The sequence below is a fragment of the Hippocampus comes genome, unplaced genomic scaffold (assembly GCF_001891065.2).
Source record: "Hippocampus comes isolate QL1 unplaced genomic scaffold, H_comes_QL1_v1.1 scaffold186, whole genome shotgun sequence".
Lineage (NCBI taxonomy): Eukaryota > Metazoa > Chordata > Actinopteri > Syngnathiformes > Syngnathidae > Hippocampus > Hippocampus comes.
This window is the reverse complement of record NW_017806236.1, coordinates 575,037-595,335: the sequence shown is the minus strand read 5'-3', so window position 1 is coordinate 595,335 and position 20,299 is coordinate 575,037. Positions and strand designations below refer to the sequence as shown.

Here is a 20,299-nt window from a genome sequence, read left to right as displayed (position 1 = left end):
GTCGTTTGGCTAAAGAAAACATCCAGTGTTTCATCCTAAATCTCCTTTGATGGAAAAAGATCAATTTTTACTTTCAAACGTTCAATGGGTACAATTCCGTCTGGAGAGGCTGCTTTTGTTCCGATGCTCTATTGTGATAGTACGAGCACACTAAACCGGTGATGATGTCTATGTTTCTGTCGGGGTATGGATTAGTCAGGACACACCCGGAAAGAAAAAGGCTTTAGGAGGAAAATGATTTGTGATTTCGGGCTTTTAATCACAGCAGCCGCAATACGGGGTACTCTATCACATTCTAATGACATCCAAAGCAAGAGTTGTTGGAAAACATCACCCGCCTCGAAAAAAGATAACAATGCTTTTGACTCTCATAGGGGTATTCATTGAACCTTTGTTATTGCAAGAAATTGCTCATAATGTGTAATGACAGTTGCGTTGCTACAATTTACAAAGGTTCAAAAATGATTGGTTTGTGACAACTGAAGTTTGTTGATACGTTGATACCGACCTATGAAAAGCTAGCTAGCTACCTAGCTATCTACTGTATCGCTCTCTCTCTTTCTCTCTCTTTCTCTCTCTCTCTCTCTCTCTCTCTCTCTCTCTCTCTCTCTGTCTCAATCTCTTATACAGTAGTGTCAGTCAAAATGGAGTGTTGTTATTTTTGCACATAGGTTTTGATTTCATTAGATCGTTCAGGGGTACTTACAGACATAGCCAGCATGTGTCATAACGACGTTGGCTTCAAAAGCACAAAAGCATGCAAAGCAATAACTTTGACGGCTGTTAAAGATGTTGAAGTCTAATATAACTTGACCCACTTTTTAAAGAGACACAAAAGCACACTACACTGGTCTCCCTGGGGAAAACAATGTTTTACAGACAGACAGACAGACAGACAGACAGACACACACACACACACACACACACACACACACACACACACACACACACACACAGCCGACCTCAAGTGCACTATGTGGAACAATACTGCCTAGTTTGGTCTACTCTGCTAAAAGCCTGCATGCTGAATTCTGGGACCGCAGTCAGCAAGCTGGAACCTCTCTGGGCTCTCCAGCACTCAACTGCCTTCCTTTAACCCAAACATAGAACACTATGTGCCAAGTGTTCCTCTGGGAACAGGTTATTATTTTTCACATTGGCAGAAAGATGGATGAGGGTCAGGCGCTGCAGTAACATTCAGAATCCACAACACAATGACGATATAGCTGGGAAAGCTGCAATATACCGTCGTCATTATCATATGGATACTGCTTATATGAAAATAGATCATATTTACACTGCAGATTGTGGATATACAGTGAATGTATGAGAACTGGCATCATTGAATTCCAAAAAGTGAAAATGAGCATTCTGAGAATGCAAAAAAACCCCCACAGTGTGGACCTACCCCAAATAGCCATGAAGATAGCGAAGAAAACAGTGCCACCATTGTCAAACAGATGGGTCACCTTGACACACAAAAGAGGTTTCCATCACACACGCATGCTTGTCAAGCAATATTAATATTTACACTCACCGGACACAACATTAATCCTACGCCATTTAATGACATTTAATAGAAGGGCTGCATAAAAATTCCACATTTATAATAATGCTCATGTTTTATTATGGACACAGATTAATAAATTGCTGTCATGGAAGAGTTTTAATTTCTTTGTTGCTTCCTGAGCAATGCCCTGCTAATGATCTGAATAGCACAGTTGTTTGCAATGCATCATATTGATTTATTTCTCTTTTCTCAATTAAGGTAAATAAGAGGGTCAGCTTGTGTCGGGCATGGCAGTCTCACATTAGTGAAAAACAGACCCCAGCTAGACAATGGGTCTGTCCAAGTGGGCTGTTGGAGACAGACTCACACCTTCAGTGCAGGCCAAAGTCATGCCTGAACTCGACCCAACGTGGCACCCAGGCGAGATTTTTTAATATAACATCCTCCCATCGTCAGTTTACAGAAACGAACATTCTAAACTGAATGGCATTGTCTTTAATGCACAAGATAACATGTCACTCAATTTACACTTCTCATGATAAATATCCTTACTGGATATTAGTTTGGCATTGCTTTTTCCATTTTAGGCATTAACAGTAATAACTAGTATTAGTATACTGTAATTAATAATATAGTTAGTTATTTAGTTTGAATACATTTTGAAAAACCTCGCCCCTCCCCTAAATGAATAAATAGATCAATTGAACTTACGCTATATGGTGTGTTAATGCAATCCATTTAGAAACAATGTCACAGAACAGCAAATGACAGAAAAAGCAATATGAATGCTTTGCAGATTCACTGTAATGTGCACATGGTGGGAGCCACCTGTATTTTCATCGATGTCAATTTTAAATTGTCACTCAACAAAGACACGTGAAGACAAACAGCAGACCTTTGCATAGACACAGCTGTCACTCAGCCTCCACGGCTTGCAGGTTTCCTCACACATTGGACACATAGTGATTGTGGTCGCTTCACAAATTTCTTTGCTGGAGGGAAAAGTAGTTAGTTCAGTTTAGTACTATAACATATGAACTCTGTGCACACTCACTGTAGTAACCCCAGGCGATGTCACCTGACCTGACTTGGCTGGAGTCCATAGTGAAGAGGCCGTAGAGGAAGACAAACACGCCAACCAGAGCAGCGGGGATCAACATGCCGGTGTACCAACCCAACCACGCAAAGTAAAGACCGATTTTCTCTCCAAAGTAACGCCTGACAGCGACAGAGAAGAGAAGACAGCGCCTGCTATTACAACAGCGGGTCATCGAGTATGTTTATTAAGAGTGAAGCTGTGATGTGAGGAGGATGTGTTGTGCAATACGATGCAGTGATGAGAACCAATAATGAGGATTAGCGAACTGCTACATCGATTTTCTGAAAGTTTGTGCTGCTTTATTATGTTTTTAAATGTGTACTAGCTACTGATTCTTTAAAATCAGGGTACAATACTTTTAGAGTGAAAGGTTGATAACTTTCAATGAAATCCTCTACGACCTGGAAAAATGGATGTTAGTTTGTGTAGCATCTTCCTTATTCCTCCACATTACTACTTGCTTGAGCAACGAAAATATATCACTTAAAGCCTCCAGTGGCTTTAATATATCCCATGGTTGCAGGGATTTTCGTCGCTGTGACAATGAGGCACTCTAGTAAAGCAGCCATACCACTGCAAAGTCCCAGTCCCCACGCTAGCTGTCATGTCAGACTTTTTTGCCGACTTCTCTCTGTGACATGTGTGCAGTAACTGCTGACAATGAGGCACTCTAAAGTGGCCATTATAGCGGACTACCCAAAGGGAAGATCCATTTTCTTGCTGTTCAGTCATTATCTTTCTTTATCTTTCATTATTGATTTGCCTTACATACTGCAGGTCGGCACCCGTTTAAATGATCAAATCTGGTCCCCATCAAGAGGTACTGTTCTGTTTTTGGCAACTGTGCTTTTAATCCAACTCATGAATTACTTTGTGGAGGAGGAAGGCTGTGAGGAAAGCACTCTTGTTTTGTGCGGTTAATGCAGATGGCAAGGTCTCATTCTCATGCCACTTTGCAGGAGTTTACTGAAGCACTTTCAAAACCTGCAGCGTTTGGTAAATGCCTAAGCATTCACACAACCGATTAAATCCTACGAAGCAGCGCACGCAGGCAAACTAGGTTACTCTTTGTCTCTCACTTCTTCAATGTATTCAAAGCCAAGCTGCGCCTCATAATTAGGACACACAATCTCATGCGCGGGAAACTAAGAGTCACCTCATCCAAAAGCAGAGTACCTGATGAGGTCCAGAGGCTGGTACTTGTACCAGATCCCCCAGCGAGCCCAGCGTTCATAAAGCAGGTGCCTGTGGTTCTGGGCACCATGAGTCTTAATGGGATGTCTGCTCTTGTATCCACCCTGATGACAAAACAGAACAGATAAGCAGGAGTTTGTCACACTCTTCAGCACAAATTCGAAACTTCTTACCTCGTGTGGAGGAAAGGCAGCCTCGTATGTGTTGTTGCCCAATAAGCGATTGATACCTGCAGATTACAGTCGAAATCAGTCAAACAATGAGCCTCTGCTGTGTATTTAAACAATGCTACTCCTCTACAGGAACAATTCATTAGCATATGCAAGTCTTAAACTTGCATGAGAGGCGTTTAAACAAGATGAATTTTAAACAGCTGCCTGCACTTGAGAATAACCCGCTAGCCGCTGGTTTTATTTGAAGCCGTGCCATTCATTTATGCATATTGTAAAATCCAGAAATAAATAGGACGTTTCAGGATACTGTACTGTGTGAATCACATTGATGCGGTGTGTGTTCCCCCCTCGATGGAAAGCAAGCAAAATCAAGAGGAAGGCCTGCCTGCCTCATTGGAGATTGGATTGACTTTTTTTAAAATAATCATGTAGCATCCGTTGAAACTCTTCATTGATGAAGCCTTTTTTGACTGTCACACAAGAAAGGCGTTACTCTATAACAGTGGTTCTGAAACTGGGTTCGATCGAACCCTAGGGGTTCGGTGAATCACTCTCAGGGGTTCGACGGAGCCTCTGCCATGGAGGTTAAAGTACATCCGACTCAACATGTCAATTAGTTATGACACGCCCGCTTGGCCATCACTGGCTGGTTCATTTCGTGCACAGTTAAAAAAACATATACTTCTGTCTTGAAATTTTATTTACTTTTTTTTTTCATTTTTTAATAAATGCATTTTTTATGTCTTGAATTTGTTAAAAAAAAAAAAAAAAAAAAACACAGATTTTAATTTTTCACTAATGAAGTGTTCGGTGAATGTGCATATGAACTGGTTGGGTTCGGTACCTCTAACAAGGTTCAGTACCACTGCTCAATAACCAGTACAGCGGCTCGTGATAGGACAACAATAATTCATTTTTGTCATAAAGACATATGGATCCACATTATTGAACAGCATTTTTAATTAAATATCTAAAAGCAGAATATCAGTGGTGAACCTAATGTGCCCAGTCCATCTAGTACGGTAAGTGCTGAGTGACCCTGAAAAACTGCCAAAAGACGCTTGATGCTGATTGGTCTGGATTGGGCTCGTAAAACTGACAATACTTCCTTATAACAGTGGACATCAGCAGGCTTATGAGAAGATATATTGACCAAATATCAGTGGAGCCAACCCTCAATTTTGTTTTAAATGGTGTTGTAAATAAGGCCGCACCAAAATTACAATCCCAATGCACAACGGTGCACCACGATCAAGATTTCATGAAGTATTAATCGCACTTAGGAGCTGTCTTGTGGTTTCATTGACTTTAACACAGGCAGAATAAGGAGAGAAAACAGAAAAGAATAAAATATATTACGCCCTGTATGCATTTGTTAAAGCTGCATATGCTTGGTGTTGATTTTAAGCCGGTGAATACCAAAATTAATGTCGGCATCATACCCATTTTCAACTTTCCATCTTCATATTTAGTGCGTTGCAGGACATGGTGGACGATTCTGCTTCTGGTCGAGTTGGAGAAGAAGGTCTCTCTGTTGTTGATAGTGAAGCTGGGTGGAAAAAAAATTGCCATTCATTAATTACCGGTCACTGGAGAAAAATTCAAATATTATCCAAATTGAGGCCATTATCAACTAATTTCACGCTGCCAATATGTGGTTCATTCGTTGTTTATATACAACTCCAAAAAATTCTGTCACATTGTATGCATGGGTGGACTTACTAGTTGGCAAGCCTAATGCTTAATCCATCATGATCAATTCGGGTGTTCCTGATATCTTCACATGCAATGGACAAGTCCATTTTACTGTGCATATACTGTACATGCGCAATAAGATGGAAAAACAAAACAACCCTCCAGCCCCCCCCCCATTTAAAAAATAATAAATCAAAACCACCAAAAGGGTTTAAGCTTATTGACGATGACAATGATTGTGCAGAGCCAACCAGAGCAAGACTCAGAAACTCTCGCCAATTGCGGTAGCACTGCTGTCAGTGTCTGTCGAGGAGAATGCAGTCACGATAAATTGGAGAGTGACACGAGTGCTGCTTTCAATCAGGAAGATGGGAGAAAGAGAAAGCAGTCCAAATGGCTAACGAATACTGTTCTTCTTGATGACAGCAAAAGAATTGAGTATTCACGAGTTAGAATGATCATTTGAAAGAAGGAATGTCTTACTGATGCATGCGTGCTCGACTGAAGGGGGCGGTGTAGCAGTCGGTCTCCTCCAGGTCAGGCAGCGCCTCCTTGTCCAGCTTCATGGGATTTCTGGGAAGCCAGCTCTTGATTTGACGACATCTCAGATGAAAGCGGCTGCGCAGATGGAGCACAGCAGGACGGGATTAACAGCACAGATTAACGTGAAGATTGTCTACTTGGACATTATAAAGCGGATCATTAACTTTCACTCCAGCACCGGCATGCCCTGACAGCTGAATCTACACTATAGATACACTGCAAAAAAATGGTATAAAAAAACAAAAAGATAACTTTCACTCCAGCACCGGCATGCCCTGACAGCTCAATCTACACTATAGATACACTGCAAAAAATGGTATAAAAAAACAAAAGGGAAAAGAAGTAGTGAAATGAGGATATCTTTACTTACTTCAAGAAAAATGAACTGCCAATAGAGCTGGTAAACATGACCTTGAAACTAGTGTATTGATTCGACCTACACCTATACAATGATGGTATTTCTTCTTCGAAACTAAACATACCTGTACTCATAATCAGTAATACAATCTCACGTTATGTATTTACTCAAACCTTTGTTTTATGAAAATCCTCTAGCCGGATGCTAACACACAAGGCTAAATGCCATGAACAGGCCAATGAAATTACCATTAACTATACCCCTTTGAAAGCCTAATTTTTTAACACAAGCGATAGCATACAAGAATCCTCAGAGGCAAATATTCTTTATGCTCTGCAAACAAACAAACAAACAAAAAAAAACATCTTAGTTGCAATGGTCGTCTGAGTTACATCACTTGGTGTCGTATATTTTATACAGAGATGGTATTCCTTCCCTGGGACGGTTTGCTTCACTTTGCCAAATCCAATGTGACTGCGGCATCAACGTACTCAAGACGGCATCTTTGTATATGTAATGTAAATGTTGTCTATGATAATATTTGCTTGCGGTTGTCGCAACAGGCGCCATTCAAGATGGGATCAGCAGTGTTACGCGAATGGAGCAAATTAAGTGCTGTCTCGTCCGTAGGGTATCAACTACACCTATAGGCAAGGGTCTGCCCCCCCCCCCCCAATCCCCTTGCCTCTTTCCCACGGCGTTATGCACGGACGCTTTTTGTTTTTCTGAGGTGTGACCTCTTCCCCTGATAGCGAAGAGGCCAGGCCACCTTTGCAAGCCTACCATATCTTACGATGAAAAGACTTGCAAATAATATTTGATATAGCCATTTATTTTCATGACACAGCTTAGGGCAGTTGTGGTCAATACATGTGACTATCAGCGCCGCCCGATCATCCTCTTGGTTCTATGACATTCCACCGTCCATAACTCAGACTGATTTCATTTGGGAGTCCAGACTCATATTGCAATCTTGTGAGCCACCTCACATTCAACTTCAGGCATTGTAAAATGACTTAACGATGCTGCCACCCTGGTATTGATTAGATGAATATAAACGGGGACTTTCTGAACGCGAGCTTAATGTCTGCTATGAAGAAAGCAGGTACTCAGATACAAATATTGATACGGATGCAGCAAGCTGCCACCTCCTGCACATGGCCCATTTGTTTAGCCTGACAGGGAAGTGAGTTCGCGACAGACCATTTGTAAACACTGAGAGACATATTTACCTCTGAGTTTTCGTTTAAGTGCAACAGCTTTGGAAAAGACTGTGAGCCAAAGCGAATGGCCATCATTCCTCATGCTGCAAATTCATACCCCAGCAAGGCTTTGCGAAATTATACGAAAAGTTCAGTACAAATTTGACAGTTTTCCAGTAATATGGGCCAAAATATAGAATAAATCCGCTTCAAATTCCACTGTAATGTCAGATACCAAAATGAAATCTTTGCAATTTTTCAGGTTATGCATTCTTTTACAAATTGGAATGTTTTGCCCAACCAAACAAAACTCGTCACTTTTAACTTGTCACTGCAATGCTTCTGTCTGCTTGCAGAGATAAGACAGAGAAATTTGGAGTCATGTTGCGGTGCTTGGACATCACTTGAACATCACTTCAAAGAGCGACTGCATCCTTCTAAAAATAGTATGCAAATAAGCCCTTGCCACTCGTCGGTGTTTGATGGAAAGATTTTAGATAGTTTAATGGAAAATCGTCGTCACTGTGGATGACTGATAGTATTGTTTTATGAAAAGGGTTTTTGACATGTTCCTCTCGGCAGTGTTTGACATTGTTCGACAGTCTGATTCACTATCATTGTTGAGACAAAATAATGCATTTCATCCCTGATTCTCAAATGCATTTTGGAAGGCTTTCCTCATTCAACACTTTGTATGCTGATGTTGTCATTAATATGCTGAAAAGAAAACCCAATCTACGGGGTCTCTTCAACACTTGCCTATTTTTTTTTAATTGCCATTTAACCATTCAGCCGCCAGTCTGATGCAAAAAAGACTTACCTGCCCAAGGTTTTGCTTTTCCAGTCTGTAAAGTGGGATTTTTTCCTTCCGCAGGAAAAAAGAGAGGTACATTAAAGAAGCTTCCAGCCAGTGAAAGAAAATATGCACTGCAATCAAATCCCTTGTTGTGTTACCTGAAAGGCATCCGGATGTTCATCTGCTCTGCATATTTGCAAAGCGTGTCCCAGGGAGTGTGGATTTTGACAAACATGATGTCATTGTTCGTCAAGGAAGGCTTTGAGAGTCAGAGAAAATACAGAAGTGTTGGCTTAATGGGAAAAAAAAATGGATTTAAATCTGAGTATTTTTTTGCCTCTTTTTCATCTTTGAGAGTGGTTGTCACCTCCTTTTCCAGCATTAAGCCCTGAGCACGTAAATTCTTCTCAAAGGTACACCTTTTTTCCACCAGCGGACTGGACTTCTTATAAACCAGGATGTAGTCAATGCGCTTTTTCCCATCGCGAAAGAAGAGTCCAGATGCATCTGACGGATTCCTGCCCTGCAGAAGCAATGAATCAATCAGATCATCAAAATGAGCTTGCAATGCTAAAAAGTAATGAGACAGTGGTGAAACAGCTTTTGGGTTTATAATCGTGAATGCAGATTATTGAGGACACGTTAGTTACCTTGACGGAATCTGTGCGGGCCTCGAGCTTAGCCCGTGTGCTGGGCTTTCGAGGCAGAAGTGACCCGTCTATTCTGGCTTCACAAGCAGTTGCCTCGGACTCTTCCGTGTATTCATCCTTGTCATCCTCTGCTGGACACATGCACACACAAAGGGCAATAATTGTATCTGCAAAACATCTGACACAAGGTAGGGATATAATAGTTGGGGATTTCTCATGATAGTTATTTTTTTTATTTCGTTTTGACTGTTACTTTTCAAATTCATTTTTTTCTAATGAGTTTTTTCGGGTGTGTTTCTTTTTTTTGTATTTTTTTTTGCTTTGTTTTAATCTAGTTTTTATTAGTTTTAATATCGATTTTAGTTGATGAAAAATTAGGTAAGATTTTCTTCAGGGAGAAAAACAGCACACGCACAAAACTACAATGCGCAATGCAGATATTTTATGTTAATGAATCTTGCGCATACCGGCATGTATCTTCTTGGAGCAATTATTAATTTTTTTTTCTAAACTTAACCAGTCACTGTGCTGAGGGAGAAATGCACACTGAAACAAATGAAAGACTCCTTTCAGAAAGGAATATTTCTATACGGTGGTGTGCAGGACCACTTTATGAACTTGAAGCTGCATATTACATTGTAACATTGTCTTTTTCTTCTTTTTCTTGTGTCGTCTGCAGTCCTGCCAGTCGCACAGTATGCATAAGACAAGTATGGAGGCAATGATGGCACAACGCTATCCATCCATCCATCCATTTTCGGATCGGCTTTATCCTCACAAGGGTCACGGGGGTTGCTGGAGCCTAGCCCAGCCGTCTTCGGGCAATCGGCGGGGGACATCCTGAACTGGTTGCCAGCCAATCGCAGGGCACAAAGCGACGAACAACCATCCGCGCTCACACTCACACCTAGGGACAATTTAGAGCATTCAATCAGCCTGCCATGCATGTATTTGGAATGTGGGAGGAAACTGGAGTACCCGGAGAAAACCCACGCAGCCCCGGGGAGAACATGCAAACCCCACACAAGAAGGCCGGAGCCGGGATCAAACTCACGACCTCTGCACTGCGAGGTCGACGCGCTAACCACTCGTCCACCATGCCGCCCAGGCACAACACTATATTAGACATAAAAACTTTTAATTATATTTGTCACAGACCTGATGCAACTGAGTATCGGTTAATTGCAGGTAGTAGAAGTCAACAATCGTAAAATTGCACTTCACAGATGCTTCTAACAAGGACCCATTTTCAAGGCTGAAGTGTTTGGATACCAATAAGGCCATCAAGTGTTGAAAATGGTGGCTGGGAAAATCGTGAGTGAAGTGTGATTGGCGAACACTATCAGAGACGGTGGATATTCCGCTAACTAACTTGCGACATCATCTTGTTAGAATCCTGTAAACATATCTTTCGGTGTGAATATGACAACCCCTAAGGCAAGTGTTTACAGCACATACACACATACACATAGTGACGCAGACTGGTGATGTAACTCCTGTCTGTGATGATACTGACCTGTCTGTGGCGGCAGGAGGCTGCAGGAGGTGCTGATGCTCTGACTCAGAACCTCTACTTGGGCTTTGGGCTCCGGGCTCAGAGGTACAGACAGGAAGTGGTTGAGGTTGATGGGATGGGTCTGACTCTGGGCCAGGCAGGGCAGACTGCGGCGGGATGGCTTCAGGCTCTTCTCCTTCAGGATCTCGCTGATGCTGGTGTGCATGCCTGGAAAAGCGGAGAGGGGACTTTTAATGGAAGGAACCTGACGTGAATGTAAACAATACAATTTGAACTTGAAATTGTTGTGTTTTCTTCATCTACAATGACTTGCTCCCACATTCCAAAAGTATGCATGGAAAGATTACATTTAATTATCCATAGGTGCGTGACAAAATTCTACCAAGCCAGTGTGGCAAATGAAACAAAGGTTTTGTGATACTGATCGTGATAGTCGAGTTATTTTTAGTGGGTGGTGCGTGTCTTCTCATAGCATGAGTCAAGCATTTTATTGGGGGGGGGGGGGCTCTACTTTTTGAGAGTGCTCAAACAATTTCATCAGGGATTATGTTAAGAGCGCTCATCCATCTCAGTGAACAAATGTGGGCTGTAAATCTTTGCTAAATCAAAAATAAGAGTGCCCAAGCATCGGTGTGAAGACAAGAAGAGCCATTTGAAGCTGGATGACTCTTAAGTGCTCTTACTCTAAATTGCCTTGGATGAAAACTGACATCATTTGATTCTTTCCCTTCTGGAAGAACCTTCAATCCACTTGGACAATCTGAAGTCATCTGCTCCCATTTCTTCCTTTAAAAATTATAATGTCGGCTTTGGACCAATGCATGGGTGTCAAACATACGGCCCGCGGGCCATAACCGGCCCCCAAGGAGGTTCAATCAGGCCCGCGGGATAATTTAAAAGTGAAAAAATTCATAAAAGACACGGAATGAATATTTTTAATAAAGTGCAATTCACACTGTATCCGGCAGGGGGCACATTGTTTTGATCAGAGTAAAAGGCAACATTATTTTGATCAGAGAAGAAGACAACAGCGGTCTCAGTCTGTCACTGACACAGACCCAACACAGCAGACGGGATCAAGGACATGTGAATACTTTATTCTTTACACATTTAATAGCACTCTCTTTACTTTGTAAGGTGTAGGCAGGGATTAAATTTTGATTTTATATGCATATATGTAAATGATTTAAAAATTCCTTTCTTTACAAATATAGCTTAATCTTTAAGTGCATTATTATATTTTTCAATACCAATTGTAAAAGTTTTGTGCCTTTGTACAATCAGTGGGATCAGTTGCAATGCATATATGTGAATGATAAAAGTAAATTGCACATTTGTCTAAGGAAATCTACGGTGCTTCATGAAACGTTTTGTAAAAGATATGTTCATTACATTTCAACATTTTCCTAGTGTTTTTGTGCTTCTTTACACCAAAACAAAGGAATGACATATTACTTTGGTTATTTATAGCAGAGCATGGTATAATTTTAATGGTCCGGCCCATTTGACATCTACCGAGGCCGTATGTGGCCCACAATGTGACACCCCTGGTCTAAGGTAAAAATTGTGTTAAACTGCCCTACCCGGCAAACGTGTCATAAATTTGGCACGCTTCTAACCTGTAAAAGTCTGGTGGAACATTTGAAATGCTTTTCAACGTAATTCTTTTGAACAGAGCTACTACAACCCAAGTAGTAAACACGAATAAGAATGATGACTTTTTGCCAGTTTTAACAGGCACTAAAAATTGAAGGGCCATAAAAAGAGAATTGCAGGCTGTTGGCTTATATTACACATATCGGTCGCATGTCGAATGGCCACTGCGGCTGAGAAGTCCAATGCTTGAATGAATCAAAGGGCTTCAACGGCAAATACAAAAATGACTTCTGTACGACATATAAATCATACGCGCAAATACACAAACACTTAAATGCTCATTTACATATTTTATCATACAGTATGCAATGCACACTGAAAAACTTGTCACACCAAAGTGGTTATGTTTTCAATAGTTTGTTTGATGACGATATACAAAGGATTTTGTAAAAACTAAATCACAAAATTCTATATAGGGGCTGTGAGCAGAGGCCAGAGAAGGAAAGTCATTGCGTGATGGAGTTCAACATTTTTCTTGCTTTCTCAGTGAATAACACCAGTATGTTATTGCTCAAGTGTATGCATAATGCAGGAGGGCAGTAGCTATGAAGGCGTGCATGCTGATACATCTAATTTAAGATTGCTTGACCCTGGTTGGGGGGTCAGTGTTCCGAAAGAACAATTTGCTATGAGGAGATATTCTCAATGCAACTTTTGCAGTAAAGTTTGACTCTGAATATCAATCCATGCAACCTTCTTCTTTGGCTTTTTTCCTAATTAGGGTCACGGCTAAACAGGAGTGTATCCCAGCAGACTTTGGATGAGCGGTGGGTTCCAACTTGGTTGCCAGTAACAACCTCAACTCGTCCCAGTAAATCACAAGGCACACATACAAAACATCTGATTTAGACAAATGTTCACACAATTATACCGAAGAGGCTCTATTTTCACCAACGGCATAAATCCTGCAAGGAGTAACTGCACAGAGGCGGATTAGACCGCAGATTGGTGGATCTGACAGAGGAAGGTCTCTGCTACCGTGGGAGTGATCACACCTGCCTCCAATCACGGCCAATCAAAGCATCTGGCCTCATTTCATTTAAATGTGGCGCACAGGTTGTGTACTAACGAATATGGCGGAGCACAGACAACCTGTTTTTGACATGGGAAAAGCGGGCACATCCAGGTCCACAACATATGAAGTGGGAACTTGACTGCCACCAACCCCCGATCATTTGTGTGCCAATAAATACATAAATATGCCAATAAAGATAAATAAGAAGATTGGAGGTAAGGGTGTGTGGAGGGTGGGGGGGGCGTCCTGGGGAAAAATGAAAAAAAAAACCCCAACCACATTAAAAATATTGGGAAAAAAGGAAGAAAATCTGTGATTTTGTGAGTGCCGAACTGCGAATATAGATCGACTGTATTTTTAAGTTGTAATATTCGACTGTATTTTTAAGTTGTAATATCGCCAATCACCACTAGGTGGCAGACATGGTTTAATTGAGTTTACACCAGGTCTTATATTGCTCTATACAGAACACGAGGAGACTTAATTTTATTTTTGCAGATTTGGAATGATTTGCAGAACAAACAGCACCTCCATAATATGAACATTTTGAGTGAGTTGTTTTTTTGTGAGGCGAACTGTGATCGACTGGTTTGCACGGATATGCGGATGACAAAATGGATGGATGTTTTTTTTTTTGTGAAAAAAAATCCACAAAAGTTTTTGCACTTAACGTTGGCTTGCTATTCTTTTGTTTTGCGTCGTCTTTGCATGCAAGACAGCCATTTGCACTGGGGAATAAAATAAAATAAAAATCACAATATGAGGTTATTTTATTGTTTGCTTCAAACCTTTTGTAATTGGGTCAGAACAGTATTTCATCGATACATACAGTGACAAATGTATGATGAAAATAAAATATATTAACAGTACGTATTGAGCACCTCCATGTCGAAAATAGCATTTTTGTCATACGTCCTATGTGTCCCGTCACGTGATGATGATAATTATGAAAAATTGTGGCCCCCTTCAGCATTTAAATTGCCCACCCTGATAAAACGCAAAGGTGAAAAATCCTGGAAGAGAATTCTTCCAGGATAAAATGGAATGAAGTGAAGGGGAGGTTGGGGGATAGAAAGATGCCCTGCATCCATTTATAAGCTACTGTAAAAGTGATGATGACGTTGATTCCGTCCTTCACGGAGGCGGTACATTGAAAGCATCAGCATTCCTCTGCCATCAAATCACTCGGCTCAATATGTCAAGATTAAAGAGGTGGATGGCCCATAAAAATTAACTCCATACATACACAATGTTAATAGCGGTTACATCGGCTTCACAGAATTCCAATAACATTAATACCAGCTAAGGTCATTTCCAAGGTCAGTGTGGCTACACAAGTGCACTAGGTGTGACGTGACAAGATTGTTAAACAAGACTGAAGGGCAAAGATGAATAGCAAGAATGTGTAAAGGCTCATCACCATCATGGTGGTCCAGCAATGGAAAGTGGCGCACTGAAACCAAAACATTTCCATTAAGGCAGTACGCCACCTGACGTATATATTCATGAGACTGAGCTCTCTCTTCATAATGGGAACACGGCATTCTTTTACCTCTGGCAAGGAATTTTCTGTGTGACCTTGCACAGTTGCATTGATACACTCTGCAACGCCAGGGACGTCGCCGCAGCTACAAGCTGATTGATAACGCATTCTCATGCTACTGATCTCAGTGGGATTTCCTAGTGCTGGTGCATGAGAAAGGAGTTTGGTTAAGTGTTGAGCGCAAGGACCCAAGGGCCCGCTGATCTGCTGATTATTTTCTCTGCAGCATACTGATGTGGAATGAGGAAAACTGGGAGCTTCTGACAAAAACTTTATAATGAAATTTAAAGAAAAAAAAACCAGGAGGATTACTTTTGGATGCCTTTGACCACATAGTGAAGACTTCATGAATAAAAAACCCAAACAAAGCAAGTTACACTTCGATCAGGACAGAGCAACAGCTCCACCCATTCACGAGTATTTGGACAATTCAAGGCCTCTTCTTAAGAATTAACACATTTTTTTAAAGCTTTGTACTCTCTACAATTGAGTGAATAAATGTTGCTGCTTGAGGAAAGGTGGCATCACATTATCACAGTTCACTTCCAAATGTTTAATTGGTTCTCCATTTTCATTATCTGCACAATTTGAAATCACTGCTGAGCTTCGGGTTGTTAAGCTCTCATTCTTTAAAGAGTCATATTGTGACAACTATATCAGCAATTACTCTACATGTTCAATGGCCTGGTGAAAAAGACACAAATGCGGCAATAGCCTGCTTTATGGCCTCCTGGTTTCTCTGAATGGAAAACAAAAAGATCCATCTTGTAACTGGTGCCTCAGTATTGGCCCGAAGATTACAAGCGTGCATGTTGGACACACAATTCTGCAACAGAGAATTGTGCTGACTTCATTTCCATGCAACTCCCACACAATAAACACATACATACACCCAGCAGGCTGCAATAAAATGTGCTCCGGGTGCTGGAATATTCTGCAAGGCTCTCTATGTCTGAGATGACACATCAGAGCTGAGCCCAGTTAATGGCCTTGCAAAGGCGAGGCTCAGTGATCCCAAAAGGATCCTCAAAGTCGAAAATAGGTCCACAAATTGGACAGGTTTGTTGTTGTGTGAAATTGATTCCATGGAAATTCTAGAACTTGTGGAAATAACAAAGTCATCGTCGGCTCATGGGGTTCTAAAAAATGTACAAGCACACGCACACACACACACACACACACACACACACACACACACACACACACACACACACACACACACACACACACACACACACACACAAACCTATGAACTTGACTGCCTTTACCTACAACTTTAAATTGTTTTGTGACCCATTGAAATGAATGGAAATTATATTACTCAGTTCCAGTCCCACAACAACTACAACAAAAAAAGTGTAAAATGTCTTGATAAGAAAAATAGCACTCTGCAGTATTTTAAGAGCTTGTAATGTTTTTAATTTTTGCTCCCAACCTCAGAAAAGTAAGTGGAGTTACCGGTGTACATTGAGTGCATTGAGAAAAAATATCTTAAAAGGTTCTTGAAATGTGAAACCCAGTGTTTAATCTCACTGTGGGATGGCTAAATTAATCTTGTGCTTTGACTCCATGTGTTTAGTGATTTCAGTACCAGAAGGAGGACAAGCTGAAAACGCAGGAATACAAGACAACAATAAAAATAATGCAAGAAGCAACACCTCACAACCAGCACATGCCAACACAAGTTTATGCGCTGCGATTAAAAAATAAATTAAAAAAAAAATCCACTCACACTCATTCGAGGGGGAGCTGAACGAAGGTCGTGATCCGGGATTTGGATCTTCTCTATGCAGCCTGCGCATGTCAGTCTTGTAATGTGAGATTAAAAGGATTATTTTTTTAGGCACAGGGATGACAATGTATAGGAATAAACATTGTGAATATGCTTTGCTGCATATTTTCGTGAGGAGGCATTCAAATAAACTAAGGGAGCCTTGTATCTACTTAAAGTCTTGTTGATCATTTCTGCCATTAAAAAAAAAAAAAAAAAAAATCATGATCCCTAATCCTATTTGAGTGATTTCTCGATTTTATATTAAAATTGCAAGCATTCAGAAAGCAACCAGAAGCACAAAAATGTCGTAAACATTAAATTAAGCTGCTAAGAGGTCTGGAACTCTGAGTCTTATTGGTCTACCATTCCCGTTTGAAGCATTAAGCATCAAGATATTATCTGCACAGATAAAGTACAAACAGAGAATTCAGGTCAGTGGGATGCTTCCCATCATGCCTCAGTGTCTATGCCTTTAATTATTCATCTCTGTTGAGCTCAGAGCACTTTTAGTGTCTCAGCTTTCAACTAAGCGTGCATCATAAAAACATTAGATGGACAGCTCTGCCTGCCTGAGTGCATTTCAGATCCCCTGAAAGGATCCTTTACTCATGCCTGTTGTTCAGCAAAATCTAACAAAAACTACCAAGCCAAAATCATTCAGACTCAGAGTGGTGGGCTGCATGAAAGGTGAAAGAGGGGTGCGTTACACGTTGGCAACAATTCTTCTGATTCAAACTACCGGTACTTGATTTTGGATGCATGCTTTCATTAATTTTAAAATAAGTGAGACCATCTGTCATTAACTTCTGAGACAGGATGACATCATCAGCAGGATTTGTACAAATGTACTCAAACGTGGAACTATTGTTCTGGGCTTCTATCTACAGTGAATATAAAACATCTACAAACCCCTGTTCAAATGCCAGGTTTTTGTGATATTTCAAAAGAAGAGAGACCAATGAGAACATCAATTCAACACTTTTCCCACCATTAATGGGAACCATAACCTGTAGCCTACAACTCAATCAGAAAAAAAAAAAGAAATCTTTTTGAGGGGGGGGAGGTAAAAATAAACAACAGAAATAATGTTTTCGCCTATAAGTGTGCACACCCACTTTTAAATTGAGATATGGCTGCATTCAGAATTAACGTTACATTCAAAGTTATGTTAAATGGGAGTCAGCACACAACTCAGTGCCTCTGATTTACCCCAAATAAAGATCAGCTGTTAAAGTCGGCTTTTCCTAACATTTCTGTAAGTCACATCTTCCTGCACGAGCCATGGTCTGCAGAGCGTTCACAACATCATAGAATCTCACTGTTTTAAGTACCGTATTTTCCGCACTAAAAGGCGCACCTAAAAGCCTTCCATTTCCTTAAAATCTCACAGTGCGCCTTAAAATCCGATGCGCCTTGTGTATGGTAATTACGGTAATATTTCAACCCCAAAATGGCTCCTTGCTCGAGACATGCTGACAACACAGAGTTCAAACTTAAGGCGATCAGTTCCGCAGTTGAACACGGAAATAGAGCAGCGGCGAGAGAGTTCAACGTTAACGAGTCAATGTTATAAATTGCTGGTGGTTAAGTGAACTGTGTCGCTGCTTTATTGAATAAGTTTTACTGACATCTGATCGTTCTGTTGGTGTTTCCTTGAACAGAGCTCCATCTGGTGGATGCATTGTAGATTACGTCTTATAATGCGGTGCACCCAATGTATGAAAAAAATTACAAAATAGGCCATTCATTGAAGGTGTGCCTCATAATCCAGTGCGCCTTTTAATGTGGAAAATACGGTACTATAATCAGTCACAAGAAGGCTGCAATCAAATGCATTAAATGTACCGTCGAAACAAACACAGTGAAGACAGTCATCAAGTGCGGAATATATGGCAGAACAGTGACATGACATGAACTTCAAAATTGATGAAAAGATGAGATGAAAACTGATTCGGCTGCCAAGAGGCTGACAGCAACACTGAATGAGCTGTGACAACAATCTCCAGTCTTCTTCGCATGTCTGAGCAATGGTGATAGGGTGGTAAGATGGAAGCCAGCCATGTCTTACAAAGAAAAAAAAACCAACTGAATTCACCCGAATGTATGTGGGAAAGTCCATGAAACCAAGCACCAACTTTTTCACCATGCTTCCAATGGCTATGTTCGGGGCAAACACAACATCACCAAAAGAACAGCATACCCACAGTGAAACAAGGTGGGGGCAGCATCATGCTTGAGGCGGTTTTGCTTTAGGCCTTAGTCAAGGAGGAGTGAATTAGAAACAGTTCCAAACAGCTGTCAGTGTTCGCACAAAAACTTCAGGCTTCTACGAGACAACAAAATAAGTCATGAAAAGCCTACTAGAACATCTGAACTAAATTTGGGGTTAATCAAGGGCATGGTGGCAGGGAGGTCCTGAGTCCTATTTCAGTTGAGTTTAAATGTGATATGTTAATTCTGAACACAGCCACATCACCAATTCTAAGAGGGTGTGCACACTTGTGCAACAACATCATCTCAGTTGCTTCCGCTCTTGTACAGGTTATAGGTTACGTTTTGAATATCACAAAAACCTGGCATGCAAACAGGGGTGTGTAGACTTTTTATATCCACTGGATGTGTTGCATCTTTGGAGAAAATAGCCTGAAAGCAGCAAACTTCTATGAAACAACACTAAAAGTTTGAGGCAGAACACTAAAGCTGCTGCTGGAGGCCCACTAAACCACGAGCAGAAATGTCCCAAGGCGAGCTACCAACCAAGGTGATTACCATCTTATTGCCATCATAAATACATCAAACAAGAATAAACACGGTCCCAGCTGTAAACAGCAGGCAATAAAAGATAAAACACACACACACACCCAGTCTCAGAAAAGGTGTACCAAAGCAACTGCTGCAGTGTGTTTGGAGGCGAGACTCGAGTGAGGCTACCAGGCTCACTTGTGTAAAACTGTTTTCAAAGCAATGAGAAGGGAGTACGTTTCATCCTCTTGTCAGGTCTGCATTAAAGTTCACAGATAGAAGTGGATTCATGAAGATCAATCGGATCAGTACCTAAGCCGAGAATAATCAGCACAAATCACTTAATTTTGCAGACCATGTAAAGGGCGGCAGAGATGGACTGATTTGTAATAAACAAGTGCACGGCAAACTGATGAAACAACCAACAGGACTGAACCCAAATGCATCATTTTCCTCTGAAAGTTGCAACTCACAAGGGCAGTAATGTACTACATCAAATACAAATAATTTTCAAATAGAGTTGGATACTTTCTAGTCTACTCACCACTCAGCGTAAAACGATTTACTGTACAAGTACAGTGAAACTCCTCTACAACGAAATCATGTTTGCAGCAAGAAATTTTTCACAACAGGGGGTTTTTCACTGTCGCAAATTTGATCTCAGATGTAAGCACACACACACCCACACACACAAACGTATGTGTACACGCACACACAAACGTTTGTGTACTCTATTTTTATTCCAATAGTACATAAGTATGAGCACACACTTATTTGACACTTCATATTGTCAGTGTAGAAAGAAAAAAAGGGAAAGAAATTGCGAAATTTAC

At 40.9% G+C, this 20,299-nt stretch overlaps 1 protein-coding gene and 1 long non-coding RNA gene across 4 annotated transcripts in view; one reads left to right on the top strand and one right to left on the bottom strand.

Annotated features, from left to right (window-relative positions):
• ano3 (anoctamin 3) overlaps positions 1–20,299 on the bottom strand; it is a 39,998-nt gene that overhangs the window by 10,231 nt on the left and 9,468 nt on the right. For 2 of the 3 annotated variants that reach the window (XM_019856968.1, XM_019856970.1), the window contains exons 2-13: positions 10,737–10,943; positions 9,221–9,351; positions 8,938–9,093; positions 8,729–8,829; positions 8,595–8,639; positions 6,155–6,289; positions 5,419–5,525; positions 3,977–4,032; positions 3,786–3,907; positions 2,594–2,728; positions 2,406–2,502; positions 1,409–1,469 (exon numbers count right to left, since the gene is read on the bottom strand). In XM_019856968.1, coding sequence (XP_019712527.1) covers positions 1,409–1,469; positions 2,406–2,502; positions 2,594–2,728; positions 3,786–3,907; positions 3,977–4,032; positions 5,419–5,525; positions 6,155–6,289; positions 8,595–8,639; positions 8,729–8,829; positions 8,938–9,093; positions 9,221–9,351; positions 10,737–10,943 — 1,353 coding nt within the window. The remainder of the gene's footprint in view (positions 1–1,408; positions 1,470–2,405; positions 2,503–2,593; positions 2,729–3,785; positions 3,908–3,976; positions 4,033–5,418; positions 5,526–6,154; positions 6,290–8,594; positions 8,640–8,728; positions 8,830–8,937; positions 9,094–9,220; positions 9,352–10,736; positions 10,944–20,299) is intronic. The other variant, XM_019856969.1, reaches the window with a different exon arrangement.
• On the top strand, positions 2,629–5,532 carry LOC109507535 (uncharacterized). Its single transcript, XR_002166478.1, has 3 exons — positions 2,629–2,697; positions 3,387–3,429; positions 5,449–5,532. It is a non-coding gene; the product is annotated as an uncharacterized LOC109507535 (long non-coding RNA).